Genomic DNA, 17,088 nt, shown 5'->3' with positions numbered 1-17,088 from the left:
CATCAGGTAGGTTTGATCTCTGCTAGTGCTTTTGTTGGATTCATACTCTATCAGGTAGGTCAGTGATGCTACAGGCTAGTACTCCGTACGTTCCAAATTGTACCTCGTTTTAGCTTTTCTAGATTTATAGATATTATTATGCATCTAAACATACACTATGCATAATAATATCTATGAACTTAGAAAAGCAAAAACGACTTACAATTTAGAAACGGAAGGAGTGGTAAGTAGTGGGGATAACACCTTGGCAGACTTGCTTCTGCCATAAGCTTTCATGTGTTCTTGAGTACCCTGCCACGTATGATAGGCGGCACAGGACGGCCAAAGGAACAATGGAAATGCCCGGGTGCAGGTTAGATCAAGGTTAACTCTAATGGTGCTTTTGATGCGTGTACACATACAGGTTCGAGTGGTGTGGTTCTCCGAGATAACTCTGGGCTGATCCAGGCTGCTGAATCTCGGTTGGTATGCGAACCTCCCTGATGCGATTACAACTGAAGCTATGGCAGCGAGGGATGGTGCTCCTAGCGGAGGCCATTCACTGCGACAATGTGATGCTGGAGCTGGACAATATGAATTTGGTGAACTCGGCTAGAAGAAATCTTCAGGCCTGACTGAACACATCAACCATTTACAACAGAAAAAAAAATCTTAAAAACACACGGAAATTAATAATCTTGCATCGAGGCTCCTCCAAAACGGCCTGGCTTTTATTGAATGTAGTAATGCGCCTGGCGCATGCTGCACCATCAATAGAACAAAAAATAACAAAAACTGACAAAAAAAATAACACGCCCTTAACTTACAAATGCAACGATAGCACATATCTCTCTTATTTATACCCCCTAATTGATGTCTCAGCTTAACAGGTGCAGCTGCATTTCCTAGGTGCGCCTGAATGTCATCAAACCGGTTGTTACAGCTCCTGGCTACAAGATTTTGTTGCCGTTTACAATGTTTGAAATTCCAGTCCCTAACCAGTGGAACAAATGTTCAATGAAATGATGAGGAATGAAATACAAATGGCACAGAGAGTCATCAAGGGTTTTCTAGCAAGGTTTTTTCTTCAGACATCCTTCCTTCCCTGGAGGCCCAGACCACACCAGGCAAACAACCCAAGCATCGCTCATGACTGCTTCACAGCATGACAACCACTTTGATCACCATGAGAATTCCACTGAAGAAGCATCCATACGATTGACGTTCCTATGTAAAAAAAACATGAGAAATTGATCAGACTGGCTAAACAAACGATCCAAGACAGAAATTGAACATTACTTTTTTTTGACCAAAGTCAGCAGGGAAGCCCCTACCCTTTTTTTATTCCAGCCCCGTTATTCGCTCCCACAGGGAGTCGACTTGGGCCTACTGGGTGCTACTCAGGTGCTCTAACCACTAGGCTAGAGGCTCTTTCACGAAATTGAACATTATTACAAGTACTTCATCACGGTTTCAGATTTAATCGCCACCTATTCTAGTCATCTGTCAAGCTACACATGCAACAAGCATAACAAGCTCCCATGGCCATTTTGCAGGGTGGAACTAATAAATGCTGCACTGCACTGTTTTAAATGCAAAAAATAAAATACTGATGAAATCCTGATAAAGTTTTCACTGCAAGCCTGCATAAGCAAACAGTATAGCTCCTAAATCAAAATAAAATGAATATTTTGAGAAAAGTACCTAGATAATCAACCTAACTGTAACAATTGCGATAGTAAAATCCGATTATGTTCTGAAGAGTAATTTTTCAAAGGCAAAATGAAAAGGGTCCAGTCAGAAGGCAAGCTTAGTACCTGCAAAGAAGCCAACTGTGCTCAGATTTGTTGCAGCCATGGTCTGGTATATTAAGTATTCCGTGAGGAAATGACTAAGAGCGTAGATAAATGATAGGAAGGTGGCCAGATATAGGGGCCTATTTTCCAGGTTGAGTGCACAAAGGAAGCACAGCGTGCAGGTCAGAAGAGTCCAGACACCAAAAGTACGCCCATGTACATCAGTCACTGTATACAACAGAACAATGTTAATCAGACTACAAATAGAAGATTTGTCCTGAGCATGTCTTTGTAAGGAAGGAACGGGTTAGTATGAAGATGTCTTTGAGATTCTGAAAAAGCCATTGCAAACTACTCCCCTAATTAGAAGTGCCTACAGGCTACAGAAAAGACAATGCAGCTGAGATATCATAACTTCCCCCAAGTAATTGATCCAGAAGGAAGAATTATTGCTAAGCAAAGTTCCATAAAGAAGGGAGAAAGTATTGATAGTGTCCATGTGCAGTGTAAAGTTCCAGACCCAAGCTTTTTTACCCTTACTAGTATTGATATTTGATAGTGTTCATGTGCAGTGTGCAGCTCCAGATCCAAGCTTCTTCACCAAAGTAAGCTACACGGCCACACGGGCAGACTACATCAGTAGATGACTTCTTGATATGATCATATAACAGTACCCCATGGTAGGAGCTCCAATGGAACTAAGAACTACCAAGATCAATACAGTACTTATGAATTTATAATAGTAAGGCATGCGTAGTGCTCTTCTTCTTCAATTAGGGTGTCAGCATAAAGATTGCAGGGCTCTACATCAGAACAATAAAGGCCCGCTGCTGACTTTTGCAGCTTTAATAATATCAACCCGAATCCAGTAACAGTAAACAGTCATGAACTAACAAATATCCATACAGCAACGATACACAGATAGGGTAAGATTATTTGTTTCTCTTAGAAAAAATAATGGCCCCTGACCCTCCAAAGATGCCAAAGCCTGTGTATGACTACTCCCAAATATCCCAATTGCAGACTTGAATACTTCCTTACTACAACAGTATGAGACTTGTCCGGAATGAGTCTCACTGACTGAAAAAAGAAACTTCTTTAACCTTGACTAATTCATTTTGTGAAAACTAAAAAGATAACATGTACGTGCTATAATTCGGACCAATAACAACTGAAGTCCATTAACTTGTCATCCATCCTATAATTCTATGACCACAGATGCATAAAGGCCATCCACTTACTCATGCATGCCAAATTCAAGGAAGCAAGTTCTGATTCAGAATTTCAGATATCGTTGTTGTGCCACTAAACGGTGCACCCGGCCAATACCAACAAGAAAACAGACAGTGTCCTCGAGTTCAGATCCAAATAAAATGGCATACATCAGGGTTTTGGGGTTCAATTTCGCACCGCAGGAAGGGAAGGGAATTGGCGGGCGTACCTGTCTCATGTTCGTCGCCGGCGCCCAGCGAAGGCCCCAGGTGGTCGCCCGACCAAATAATGACATTTGCTAGCAGTGGATTCAAGTGGAACGTGGGAGAGAAATTAGTTTATTTTAGACTCAATCCCTTCGTTCCACTCCAATAATCTCCTATCCAATCCAAGTGGGGTGGCTGCTCGCCTGCCTTGTCGGCGCCGCTAGGAAATAAGGCCGAGAGGGTGGAGGAAAAAGGAAAGTAGCTGAGGAAACCGAACGCGCACTCTCACAAAAGCCAGCTCGGCTCGATCCAGCTGGCTCGGCTCGGCTTGTTAACAGAACAAGAAAAAAACCTAGCTTGGCTCGGTTCTTAAGAGCTCAAGCCAGCTCATTAAACTTGCAAGCCAGGCACACAAAAAGCAAGCACAAAACAAAACACGAAATCAAAGTAATTTTCAATTAGAAAAAGTATTAAATTTCTAGAACTTTTCAAAAGGAACCGCGGGATCCTATAACTCAAAAAATCCTCAAAAAGTTAAATTCGTGGAACCCAAAATCAAATTTTGCATACTTACATTCATTTTGGTGTCATAGGAGATCCAATCGAAGGAGTATGTGTGCGTCTGCGACGTTTGGGAAATGTCAAGGAGTTGAATGGATCGGAGGAAGAGGAAATTTTGTCAGGGTTTAGGATTCTCGTCCATTTTTGCTGTGGGTACAAGCGATGAAAGCCGATGGTTGGTAGTGAGTGACCAAGATTGGATGCAGATAGTAGTTGGGCTAAGCACTGGCTTCGGCTTGCCTGTTGGGCTGGGCTCCTCCGCTCGTGGGTTGTTTCGGTAGCATTGCTTGCTTGCTGAGTCGTTGATCTGCACGGCTTGTCTCACGAGCGAGCTAGCTCGTCAAATTAAACGAGCTAAAATTTTGGCTCGGCTCATTAAAAAAGATAATGAATCGAGTCGAGCCGCGAGCCAAGTTTGCTACGAGCCAAGGGAGTTAATGAGCTACAAGGTTTTTATTTGCCTTTTTTGTCTAACCTTGTTTGGAGCATCCTATGTTGGAAAATAGTAGAGTGCTTATTTTTTAGCGATACTACATCGAGCCATAGTTCTAGTTAGCTCGTTAGATCGCGAGACGATCTTGACCCCTAATTGAATATGAAGTCAAGTTACTCCGACTCCGAGGCAATTAAAACCATCATTCAATTGAAACCTATGTCATCATTCAATTGAGATAGGTGCAATGTGGCATGCAAACAGTGGCATGGTTGTATACTGAGAACATATATATCGGAGAGCTTGTCGGATAGAGTTGTGGTCGTGGAGCCATTGTGCACACATCAACAACAACAAACAGTATTAAAAACCTAAAGGTAACCGATGGTCATAGTCCTAACTCATCAACTTTGAGATTTCAGATTTTGAGAATTTTGGGAAATTTTCTTTGTATAGGGTTTCCAATTTTGTGAAAATATGTCTTGTCGTTGCGCGTCGCTGGTGTCCCATTTTCTTTCATCCAATTTTGGAAGGCGATGGATCTGGTAACCGCGAGGATGGTAGGAAGTGGTGTAGACTTCACATGCTTCATTTCACATAAATCCATTCTTTCCTTCTCATACATTTCCTTGTTTGTATGATCCCAATTATAACTTTATCTTTTCATGTACCATCACGAAAGTCGGGCAGCCGATTACCTCAATGTTATCATTCATCCACACATCAACACATGCACATGGACAAAGATGAAGGAAGGAGGTCAGCTAGGCTCGGATATACCGATTACATGATATAAATTGTAAGGACATCTTCAACATATTGTGTTCTTGAACACTGCTAAATATTTGTATATTTTTACTGAGAATATGGGGAACCTTCGTCGAAGGTAGAGGTTGGATTTTCTGCTCATGTATACCAGAAAATATGAACATCTTATTTGAAGAAAAGAAAATATGAGAAAATTTATTGGATTGTATGAAGGTGGCAAAATTAAGGCTTGACCGCTTGAGAGTAAAAAAAAAAGTCACTGCGTCCGTTTGAACGCTTTTATTTGAGATTTGAAATAGGAAAAGAAACTTTGTTGGGCGACCACTTCCCCGGTCAAGAAGATAAGCACCGGTGCTCTCCCCTGCCAGCCATCGCACCTCCCTGCCCTCCCCTTGTTTCCTCGCGCGGCCGGCGACTGCCTTTTCCGATCTCCTCCACCTCGGCCTCCCAATCCGGCGAGGCAATCAGCCCCCCACATCCACCTGACCGCCTCTCCTTGCCGCGGATTCCGCAAGGGAGATCAAACTTGGAGTCCGCCCCTCTCCCGCGCACGCAATGCCGGGCCTCGCCGCGGAGCAGGACGCCGCCGTCTCGCTGGTGCGCCGCGTCGCCCGCGCCCTCAACCGCCGGGTCACCGACATCGTCGCGCTGCTCTTCAACCACAAGGTAAACCGGTTCCCTAGCCCCTCGATCCCGCGGGTGACCCCCTAACCCTAACTGACTGTGTGAGTGGGTGTTTGTGTGGCTCCGCTTTGTTTCCCAGAGCGCTGGATCGCTCGGCGCCGTCGCGGGGTTCGCCATCGCCGTCGTGTTCGCGTGGAGGTTCATGCGCCCCTCGCAGGGCCGCCCCCGCAGGCCTGCTCCCAAGCGTCCCCCGCCTACCCCTGCAGGGGCGCCCGAATCTATTGTTTCTGATGCGCCCGAGCCTGTCGGTGACTCAGGCAAGGTAGGCTTTTCTGGAATGGTGATTCCGTGGTATTGCTGAATGCGTGAGCCTCGATTTGTGACGAGGAATTGTGTTTGACAACAGGTAACGCGGCACATTGTGGCGAAGCGATTGAGCGGGTGCAGAAAGGTGCGGCTTCTTCCTCCCATTTCACCTAGTGGTGTATGTGCTTAGGGTTGTGTTCGGAAGAGTGTATGTCCATGCAACTTGGTAGTATTAGAAGTTATTTGTTAGGAAAACAAAGCACGCTAAGTAATTAAGTAATTTATCTGTTTGATGATGCAGATAGTGTTGTGTTCAGATGAACCATGTTAGTTATGAAACAGTTTTAAGGAATTTGGTTTAAGGGACTAGAGAAAAGAAATAAGTAGGCTGGAAAACTGCAGTGATCAAATTTGACACAATCTTCAGAAATAATGGCAATGTTTTGGTTTAATAAATTGTGTATACGCTCGGAATTCTCAGAATCTCATGCATTTTATTTGTGCAGGTTACCTGCCGACTTCTCGGTGTTATTTTTGAGGAGAAAACTCCTGAGGAGCTTCAGGTGCAATTAGCAATGCTCGTTAGATATCGATATGTCTTTCCTATTACAACTGCTAAACTTTCTGCTATCCATCCTTGATGCAGAAACATGCCACAGTTAGACCTTCAGTGGTAGAGCTACTACTGGAAATATCCAGACACTGTGATCTCTACCTGATGGAGACTGTACTTGATGACAACAGTGAGGTATTAATTTCATAGTTATTTTTACATATCACTGTGGTTTTGTCTTTCAAATGATTACATTGATTGTTCTGGACTCTGGAGTATGATTGAGTGATCACTAACTTGTAGGAGAACGCACTCTCAGCACTGGAGAGTGCTGGACTTTTCAGGGCAGGTGGCTTGATGAAAGAAAAGGTGATGATTTTGCATTAGATCTGTTAATGTATACTATTTCTTTTCTTGTTATCATCATACAACTTGAACCATCTTTTCCTCCTGGAATCATTGCCGGATTTGGATGCTTATCACAATAAGATGGCTAACATTGGCACTCACATTGAGTTCTTCACTAATAGAATATTCACTTCAAGTTTTTGTTAACAATAGTTCCCCTCGGTTATAGTTAGACACTTAGACCAGATGTGGATACCTGTGAATGTTTAAGATGGTTTACTTACCTGTTTCTCTCTCCTGTATTTGTCTAAGTGAAAAAAATCGTGTACTTTCTCAGGTGCTCTTCTGCAGCACTGAAGTTGGAAGAACTTCATTTGTGCGACAATTGGAGGCAGATTTTCACATTGATTCGAGCCTTGATATAGTTTCTCAACTATCTGTATGTTATCTTGTATCTTTACTTCTCCTTGGTGCAGGGTTTCTTTTGATATTCATGTTTTACATGGTGCTGTGTTTTTCGTTTGCTACCAGCGATTCATCCGATGCCAACTATTTATTTCCTCTATGGAAGGCGGACAACTTGCAGCCAACATATTCAATTCTCCAAGTCTTGAGAAGTTCTTCTCTTGAATCCGGGAAACAAACAACGGATTCTCCGGAGCATAAAGGTGCTGGTTTTAGCAGCACATTATTTGAAGCTGTTTGGTGTCATGCAATTTTATGACGCCAATTTGGCAGTGTGCCTTCCAATTAGATATCAAATCGGGCAGGCATACAGTGGAGCTCATGTCGCGCGGCAAGTAGTGCCTGCTCTTCCAATTGGTCCATGGTTGAGTGTGCTGTATATAGTGAGAACGCTAAGTTAGATCCTCCTCGCCGATACTGTAACATGAATAATATTGGAGTCATTTCCTTTTCTATAATCAGCCATCTTTAGTTTCTGCAGCTAACTTGTGCCTGTACAGACCTGAAGGAAGCAACTGTCGATCATGCTGTTGTTTGTGTTCACTGTCCAGTGCTCACTTCGGAGCTTCATTCGGAATGCGGGAGGGATACATGCAGAATCGAGCTGGTAAAAAATCGATTTGTGTGAAAATTCTGTAAAAAAAAAAACGTTTAAAAGTGCCCTTGGCTGCGGCCTACAGCTGCTACGATTGTTCTTTTTGTGCATGTCCGCTCGTGGGACCAATCTAGTGAAGGCAAATGCTAGTGATGTTTGGCCATCCACCAATGAGATCCAAGTTCCTATGGCCTTGATTGAGGTGTGCTACTACTCTTTCTGGATGTGACTGTTTGTGAAGACGAGAAAATCGTAGTATCTTTGTTTGGGTCATTTCTTGTGGCTGCTCCGCGTTCAACACGGGAGTGCTTGGAGAGCAGCTGGGAAATGCTGACCGGTTTCGCTGTCATCGAACGCTAATCCATGCGCCCACATCAGATTAGCCGATTGCATTTGAAGCCACCTCGGTCCACGACCATTGTTCCGACATACTGGTCGCCCACTGCGTACTCCGACTCAGGAACCGAACCAGAAGGCAAAGGATCTCCTGTGCAGTTGTGCTAAGGCCCCAATCATCCCATACACCAAGTCCTCGATGTAAAATCCAAGCTTCCAGAGGGCCGCCACAGCACGACTACATTAGTTCCATGGACCATGTCTACCTGGCCGAAGAACTGCAGCACGATGGCGCGCTGTCTGGTTAAAAAAACTTGGAAAAAAGGTGACACGTAACACCGACATCGCGGCGCCACGCCTTTTCCTTCCCTCTCCTTTCCGGCCTCGCCTTCGCCTTTCCTTCCCCAAAAGCGCGCCTCCACGAAGCAATCCTCCATTCCTCCTCCGCATAAACAATCGAGGAGCGCACGAAGGAACCGCACGGGATCCGCGGCGTCTCGGCACCGGCCTTTCTCATCGACCCGTCGAGCTCGAGCCGTTTGATCGGATCAGATCCTACCGGACTCCGATCTCCGGAGCCGATCGACCCCGCGCATGGCCGAAGGCGACGCGCCCGCCTCCGCCTCTGCCGCTGCCGCGGCGGCGCCGGCGGTGGCCACGGCGTCCCCGCGATCGCCCATGCCGCCGGAGACGCCGTCGACGCTGAAGCGGCGGCAGCGGGGGCTCGTGTCGCGGGTGTGGAAGGGCATCTTCGGCGGCCGCGAGGACGTGGAGAAGCTGCTGCAGGCGCTGTCCAAGGAGGAGGAGGCCGTGCGGGCCCGCCTCCGCCGCCGCGCCCGCGCCTCCCGCCAGTCCGCGCACAACGTCCTCGGCCTCGCCGCCGCTCTTGAGGTGATTCGATTCGTTCCGTTTGAATTGGTCCAACAAATATCTGCCGTTCAGTTCGCCGACGCCGTGATTATGTACGGTAGATGAATAGAAATCCCGTTTTTCTTAGGGAAATCAATACGTTTATAATTGTCGAATCGAGGATTGTTTGATCGTCTGAGCCGCCTGTCCGTTACATTGTTCTGCAATCTGTGTTGTCGCAACTATGCATATTCTTTCATTTCTTCAGATGTTATTGTTGAATTTAAACAACTTTGATGCATGCTTCAGTTCAGCAGATAGTTATCAGAACTGATGTTGAATGGAATTGCATTGTGATGAGTTCACGAGTGCCTCTTTGGATCAGGATGTTTTAATATGTTTTTGTGCTATTTCGTTTTTGGACCAGATTGTTGCAGTTGGATATGCTATCATGACTACCAGATCGCCCGACCTCAGCTGGCAGATAAGGGCGGTCCGGGTGCTGCCCATGTTTCTGATTCCTGCTCTAGCTGCTTTAATCTACTCATCCATTACAAGCCTCACCAAAATGCGTAAGTACACTCTCATCTTCATTTACATGCTCTGGTGTCGTGCAACACATCATTAAGGGAGCTACACTTTCTGATGGTTCTAGTTGAACAAATTAAGGGATTAAAAATGTGTGATCTACATGTTTCCTAATAGCTTTTCAATGTGTCATATCTGAGCAGTGATGTCAGAATAAATTTGTATTTAGTAGTACATATGACTGCATGCCTTATTAGTACCACCTTACCTTATCTGCAGTTGATAATAGAGACCAACATACTCTTGAAAAGCTTCGAACTGAAAGGCAAGCTAAGATTGATGAATTGAAGGAGAGAACAAATTACTACACTACCCAGCAACTTATACAGGTTCATTTGCTGCCCTATTTGTTGTACGTTCAGCCTAGCCCAATTTTCTTGGGACTCAAAAGGCTTTGTTGTGGTTCTTGTTGGCACTTCATGCAACTGATTATTTATTTTGGTTGACCAGAGATACGATCTTGACCCTGCAGCAAAGGCTGCTGCAGCTACTGTTTTGGCATCGAAGTTGGGTGCTGATTCTGGATTGAGAGTCTTTTTGGGAGATGAATCAAGTAGGGATGCAGCACTGGGTAAAATTAATGATAATAATCTTGGACAACCTACTGGACTTAGGCAAAGAAAACCAGCTCACTTAAGCAATGGCACTGGACAGACCAATTCCTCTGAGCCATTTGATGGCTCAAACGTGTATGATGGTAATGAAGAAGGTAGCCCCGGCACTCCAAATCAGAGGACTGTTGAGCACTTCAGAGGTCCAGCTGGTAATGATGGGGGGTGGCTTGCACGAGTGGCTGCTCTCCTTGTAGGGGAGGATCCAACGCAGTGCTATGCTCTAATATGTGGCAACTGCCATATGCATAATGGTAGGTGACGAGAACTGTCTATTTATGCCGACTAACTTCTACAAGTTCTCTATTAACCACTTTCCTTCTGCCAGGTCTTGCAAGGAAAGAGGACTTTGCGTTCGTCACATACTACTGTCCTCACTGCAATGCCCTCAACGGATCCCGGCAACACGAGGACCATGAATTGGTACCTAGTTCTGGGAAGGAGAGTCCTAGTTCTGAATCCGACATAATCATTGCCCAAGCTGGTGCAAGCCTTGCAAGCTCAGGTGTTGCAAGTCCTGTTGCAGGCAGCCTACCAACCGTTGAAGAACTCTCTGTAGAAGATTCCGGGGAGAAGGCAAGCAATGACCAACCTGCCAGTTGAGCTCTTCATTTCCTGTAAATTTTACGTATTTGTGAAGTATTTGCATCGGATTTGTGTTGGGGGAGTCCAAATTTTTGTACCTACCATGTGGCATATAGAGTACCATGCTTCGTGCATGATTTGGTGTGTAGCATCTGGTAGCTCTCGGTGGCTTACTTAGCCCCAAGGGTACCAGGACAACGCCCACTTGCTAGCACCTTCTCCCAGCAGATGGGCCTGAATGATGATGGGATGTTCATTTCTTTCGTCTTTTTGTTAATTGAGTGTATAGTATTTGAAAGGCATTCGACATCCTTTTCATTTTTTTAATATAAAAATGAATTCTATAATCATCAATGCATCAACTAACAACTTGCTGCTCTGCTCCTCTATTATTTGCATCGGGGCTCACTGAGTGACTGAAGTTTGGAATATGTTGCTGACATCACATCGAGTGTTAGTGCTTGTGTTAAGTTAAGACTGCAGATACAGCAGGCCTGATATTGACTTCTCGTCAACATCGACTGAAAAAAAATGCTAGCAGTATTAGTATATGATTGGTAGAACGATGATCCAGGTAGATTTTGTAGCAATTGACATATAGGCTGCTGTTGTTAATGTTCAGGCACAACTGTTCCTTCTGAAGTGGAAAAAAGAATTGAGGATCGTCAGGACAACACAGGTGTGGGTTCCAGTGTCCAATTTGTCAGAAAATGGAGTCGTTCTACGCCTAGCATTCTAGTACAATGGCTATTGTACATACTGGGAGCAATGGAGTGCCCTTTCGGGGGGCAAAAAATAGGAATACATTCATGAGCAATCAGAGAAACAAAACATGGAACGCCTCCAGCCGTCCGATATTTACAGTCACTTGCGGAGTCCCGGACCAAGTGTCTGGTACTCTGGTCTATATGTCGGATAATGCGTACAACAGAAACAGCAGCAAATACCTTGCGGCTCTTGTACCACAACTGCGGACTGGCAAATGCTTCAACAATTGGTGGACAGGCAGGCAGACGGGTTGGAAACAATCAGATCACTGCAAAAACACACTCTGGAAAGCAGTGACTGTCCCTGGTGCTTGGTCAGTATAACATGTAAGGCTTCATCGCAGCACGTTACATAATTGGAAAGCTCCGACCATCGGATCGTCTCATTTTTCCCTCAGTATATGGTACATTAGCTTTGTGGCTCTTGCTTCGTATGATGAGACATGCTTGCTGTGCCATATGATGCAACCTTTCATGACAAGACAATGTTGGTCAGACATAGTTGAGAGTCCGCTGTTGACATCTTATGCAAATACCATCCATCTCTCCTATTGCTTACAAGTCGTGTGTTCTTACCATTCTGTTCAGTTGAATAAGCGAATTTAGATGGTCTTCATTTATAGATAAAGGTAATGGCTCCATCCGACCCATGATACCAGGCGTTTCACTCATTCTGCAACATAGTACAGGACAATACAAGTAACATCAGTAGTGTACGGTTCATCAATTATTCAGGCCTCAACTTATGTTAATTTATCACAACGGTGTACCTGCTCAAAATCGTTTTTATGTTGCTACTTGTGCGGAGAAAGAGATCTGCGTTCTCCACTGTCTGCAAGAAAATCAGGCATGAAAACAGAGATCACCAATGGGTTCCCCCAATTACCACGTTTTCTAAAACCCATGAAAGCTACTGTCTTCATCAAGCCAATGAGAGCAACATGTTCCAAAAATTAAACATTTGCCCCTATCAATTGTATGATGGCAGACAGATTTATTTCACATGATATACTCAGTTATCAATGCTCTTGATGCAACAAATGTCAACCCAACCTTCCAAAGAATATGACTAAATCGTACTTCCCTTAAAGGTGAAATGAAACCTTAAAAAATAACAGAACTTTTGGGCAATTTATGGCTATAGTATCAGTGTATCACAGACAGTGCAAACAGAGGCCAAGGCACTTCTACCCTCATATTTCAGGTCCATGCAAGCATTAAATAAGCAAGGTACCTGCTATTTGTCTATTGATTTTTTTTCTGTTCAGTTTCATCCCAGATCCAACTAATGCCACTATATTAGTAAGAGGTTCATATCAATTTCTGGTGAACGAAAATAGTGACACATTTTTAATAGGTATGAACTGTATAACTAACAGCCATATTTAAATTTGAATATTTACAAGCACCACATACCATGTGACTGCCATTCAGAGTAAAAGTGGTAAGTTTAGGCTGCAGACATGGTAAGCCTAACTAAATACAGACCTTGAATGTGTCGATATTTGCAGCAATCTGGTTAAGCAACTGATTATTTTCCTCCAGGAGACGCTGGGTTGCACTGTCGACAACAGGAGCTGCTTCAGAATGCAACCAAATGAGCGCTATTAGAAGTAAGATCAACATCAGATATATATATGCAGGTACACAAGGAAAGTTCACTTTAACATTACCATTATTATACTTCAGCAGAATAAATGAATAGAAATGAACTTTGATGGAAGATAACAAGACCAACATTGGATAGACAGATGTAGTTACATGACTACATAAAAAAAAGTCTACTTTTTTATTACTATCAAAGGAGTTCCTCAGAACTAATCAATCTGGACAGAAAATAAAAACAAGACCGCCATAATTATGCACCACAATGTTACCCAAAAAAATTAATACTGCATCATCTTCCTTGAAGATTACATTGAAGCCCAATGAAAAAGTGAAGGGCAATAGCAAAAGGAATATGGGTGCGTCCAAGGTAGCAGATTCTTTGCCTACTTGGCTACTTCTATATGATATGCGAGTGACCTTTCATAGCTGTAGTTCAACCCAACAAAGTGATCTTTAAAGCAACATCAGATGGCATTATAAGCTTGCCATCATGAAATAACAGTAAAGCAAACCATTCCCACCTGCCAATGTATTTCAACTTTAACTGATTCTAGAGACATATGCTAAGGGATCCATAATCCTACATAAAAAAATGTTTAGGATAGAAACTTCGCTACTTGCTTGTGTTCTGTCCTACTTCGTTCTCATGCTTGTATTGGGATCTTTGCAAAGCAGAGCAGGACTAAGAACATGAGCAAATGAAGTTTCTTTTTAATCCTCGAAATCGTCAACTTCTTATTATATCATAGTAGGAATATGTACAGAAATAGGCAATAGTCAACCTGTGGAAAATTTAATGTTTAGCTCCATACAGATGACATGTAAACCATTTATATGCCACTAAGTAAGAAACTACAGAGAATAATGATGAAACCAGATGAATATAAAGTTGACTCCATTGACAATCTGATGAAATTAGTAAGGTACATGTTTTACCAAACAGCGACTCAAACCTTAAGACTTGTTAGATGAAGTGAAGATGATAAAATGAGATGGATGGATGCTAACCTTCTTTGGGAACCTGACTTTGTTGGTTTGCATGTTGTTGCATTGATATTGAAAAGGGGGTTACAGTGTTTGTGGATGTCATGTGAAAATTAGCCATTGGGACAGATGCACCCATTTTTTCCTGGATTGGCTGTTGAGAAACTTTGTCAGAACGAACATGATTGACATCAGGAAAGAAATGAAGAAAATACTAGGCAAGTCTAAAGATTTGACAACCAAGAGGGACATTGCTTTTAATGATCTACACATAAATTGAGAACTACCTTCATGTCTCTAATCTTTTTCCCTATGTAAAATCCATCAGGTTTCTTCCTTCTGTCTTTACCCTGCAATAACTGAATCAAGTCAGCAGAATATAGTTGCTTACTTCCATGTGCTGCTTATACTAGTGCAGGTAATAAAAGGAAACATGTTGGTAAACAATGTCAGAACAAAACAGCATACAGTAACCCCCAAAAGAAACCCCCGGGGCTAGATCTCTACATGTTTATTTCCATATTCATGAGCATAGCAAAAACTTTTAGCCATGGAAAGCCATATCCGGCTCTTATATGTTGTACTTTATCTACCCCCTGGTGATTGATAACCTAGTATAACTTCAAGTGTAATATACAGGTTCCCTTCAGAGACAGATTTTTTTGGTACAATATATGATGAAAGATTAGCAAATTAACATGAGTAGTAAGTATCTAAATCACTCCCACAAGGAAATGAGGTACAGAGGAAAATAAACTAATGCAAAAGCAAAACTAAAGCACCCCTCCAAAGGGCAAAGAGGGAGACAAGGGAAGAGTATTCGAATGTCCAGTGCATATCTCATAAATTTCTTTTGGGAGAAACTAAGAATCTTTTCAGAAATGGAGTGCAGACTAAGCCCAGAACCAACATTGGAATCAAACAAACATGAGGAAGAAATGACAAAACATCTGAAAGAAATGACTTAACTGTACACCACCAGCATCGCAGCGCAACATCCCTGATGGTCCTGTTAGGCAGCATAGCTGCTATCTTAATGTACCTCATGATATTAGGTTCACGAGCATATCTGCCAATGCCAATGAAGAAGGAATTGGAAGTGGAAAGGAAATGAATAGTTTCTCAGGTAAAATTTGTCAAGCAAATGGCAGTACTTGCCAACAATTATAGGCTAGAGTGTTGTGGCCAGATTGATAATGGAAAAAAATGGTCATAAAGCACTCAAGTGTGGCTATTAAAGTGCTCATGGATGAAACCAAGTGCTGTTCCACAGTATTCTGAACAACCACAAAAGCACGATAGAAAAAGTTAGATTTTGCTCAAAACTGACGAAGAAAAAGGCCCGGTTGCATAATTATCGTTTTAGACTTTCTAATTGATGCTCCACTACCTTGGAACACATTAAAGGTGCGAAAAGAAATCAAACTGCATAACCAAGTCCCTTCCATCAGCATAGGCAACAATTTGCACCAGTACAGCACAGGCAAAAGCAATTCAGGATGCAAAAGGGCGCTGAATTTACCTTGCAAGCCCTTCCTTCAGTATGGCCAGCTCATGGTCAGTCCAATCCCAAGGCGAACCCGTGACAAACCTGTACTTGGGGGGAGCACCGGTGCCTCGGAACCCATCCCCTGACGAGCTCCTCGACGGGCCAACCCCCGATGCGTTGCCGGTTCCGCCGGTGTTTGAGGAGAGGAAGAGCCCAGCGTTGCTACTGCTCCCACTCACGCTCCTCGGGGGCATGACCATACCACCGGTAGCGCCGCCGCCGATGCCAACGTCGCTGTTGGACTGGAAGGAGAGCATGTGGTGGTTGTACATCGAGGCGGTGATCCCCTGGTGAAACCCCATGCTGGAATCAGCTGCCATCACAACCAGAGCAGCTGAAAACTCCCCGATCTAGCCGGCCATGAACACGCCCCCAAATACTCTCAGAAATCGGAGGCGCTCGAATTTGGATCAACCTGCAAGAGAATCACACAGCTGAGCGAAACAAGCTTTTCAGCAGCTGAGAGGGCTCCCCGAATCCCACGAACCCAGCACGAGCACCGAGGGGACCCCGCCTCGGGGTCCGTGCAAGGCGGCACGCTCAACTCCCGCAGAAGCCTCGCATTTCCGACTCCCGAGGAGGATCCGATCGAAGTCCCTGGGCGAGTGGGCGGCGACCAGGAGACCCCCAGCCCCCACCTCACCACACCCAAGCCGTTCCCAACCACCGAAGCAACCACCGCGACGAGACCGACCAAATCCCCACGAACACACCCGCGGAATCCGGCCGACTCACCTGCCTGAGCTGCCTCCAGCAACGGCGGCCAGCGACCGCCCCGGCCGGCTCCCGGCCCAATGGTGCGAGGACGAGCTCGCTGCCGCGCCGCCGCCCTCTCCTCGCCTCACGGGGGAGGCGGCGAGAATTCCCACCCCACACCGGAGCAGCCGCAAATCAAAACCGAAATCCAATTCGAATTCGACGAGCTCCGCGACCGGCCGCTCGCTCCCTCGCTGTGCTGGGTGATTCGCGAGGTGCGAATCGAGCGAGATGCTCCCGTCGCGTGCTAAATAGATCAGCTCTGGCTCCGGCTCACGCGAGCGAACGAAGAGAACCCGGGGAATAAAACCCCCACCTTTTTCGACGGCCCGTTTGATCTAAAAAATTCGCTCGGGTTTTGGTTCCGAGTCTTTGTTCTTAAACACCCTACCGCTATAGGCTTCGTCACGCCCATGCTTCTGTTTTATAGGGGGCGGCGGAATCGCCCACCGGATTTGAGCGAATTACGCAAATTTGCCATTTTCCCGGGCAAAGTGTCGGCCCACGAAACGCATCGGGGGGGCGATGCGCGCATCCTGGCCGCTGGCGCGAGGACGGCGGAGATGCGGCGGAGAGGGTGGATCCGACGGTCGCGGGCGGGATTGGACC

The 17,088-nt window shown here is 44.8% G+C and overlaps 3 protein-coding genes and 1 long non-coding RNA gene across 6 annotated transcripts; 2 read left to right on the top strand and 2 right to left on the bottom strand.

Moving 5' to 3' along the window:
* Positions 1–797: 797 nt before the first annotated feature.
* On the bottom strand, positions 798–3,452 carry LOC117847397 (uncharacterized). Its single transcript, XR_004638617.2, has 3 exons — positions 3,217–3,452; positions 1,797–2,003; positions 798–1,206 (listed from the first exon to the last, which is right to left on the bottom strand). It is a non-coding gene; the product is annotated as an uncharacterized lncRNA (long non-coding RNA).
* Positions 3,453–5,275: 1,823 nt separating this feature from the next.
* Positions 5,276–7,736, top strand: LOC117847536 (peroxisome biogenesis protein 22). The gene is made up of 8 exons (XM_034728753.2): positions 5,276–5,621; positions 5,719–5,901; positions 5,986–6,030; positions 6,392–6,448; positions 6,532–6,633; positions 6,742–6,807; positions 7,124–7,225; positions 7,318–7,736. Exons 1-8 carry the CDS (start codon positions 5,511–5,513, stop codon positions 7,414–7,416), a joined length of 765 nt encoding a protein of 254 aa, XP_034584644.1. The 5' UTR covers positions 5,276–5,510; the 3' UTR covers positions 7,417–7,736.
* Positions 7,737–8,516: 780 nt separating this feature from the next.
* Positions 8,517–11,075, top strand: LOC117847534 (uncharacterized protein At2g24330). Its single transcript, XM_034728749.2, has 5 exons — positions 8,517–9,073; positions 9,459–9,603; positions 9,839–9,948; positions 10,070–10,484; positions 10,559–11,075. Exons 1-5 carry the CDS (start codon positions 8,777–8,779, stop codon positions 10,831–10,833), a joined length of 1,242 nt encoding a protein of 413 aa, XP_034584640.1. The 5' UTR covers positions 8,517–8,776; the 3' UTR covers positions 10,834–11,075.
* Positions 11,076–11,584: 509 nt separating this feature from the next.
* On the bottom strand, positions 11,585–16,868 carry LOC117847535 (uncharacterized). Of its 3 annotated transcripts, none has more exons than XM_034728750.2 (9): positions 16,459–16,868; positions 15,697–16,138; positions 15,144–15,243; positions 14,462–14,524; positions 14,199–14,328; positions 13,071–13,162; positions 12,353–12,414; positions 12,159–12,255; positions 11,585–12,051 (listed from the first exon to the last, which is right to left on the bottom strand). In XM_034728750.2, exons 2-9 carry the CDS (start codon positions 16,041–16,043, stop codon positions 11,992–11,994), a joined length of 951 nt encoding a protein of 316 aa, XP_034584641.1. In that variant the 5' UTR covers positions 16,044–16,138; positions 16,459–16,868; the 3' UTR covers positions 11,585–11,991. The 3 variants fall into 3 exon arrangements, with proteins under 3 accessions (XP_034584641.1, XP_034584643.1, XP_034584642.1); XM_034728752.2 differs by having other exon boundaries at positions 13,071–13,159; positions 16,459–16,867; XM_034728751.2 differs by lacking the exon at positions 16,459–16,868 and adding an exon at positions 16,211–16,392.
* Between the last annotated feature and the right edge of the window lie 220 nt (positions 16,869–17,088).

Source organism: Setaria viridis, chromosome 3 (assembly GCF_005286985.2).
Source record: "Setaria viridis chromosome 3, Setaria_viridis_v4.0, whole genome shotgun sequence".
Lineage (NCBI taxonomy): Eukaryota > Viridiplantae > Streptophyta > Magnoliopsida > Poales > Poaceae > Setaria > Setaria viridis.
Note: the sequence above shows the minus strand (reverse complement) of the source record. Positions and strands in the feature narration are given on the sequence as shown.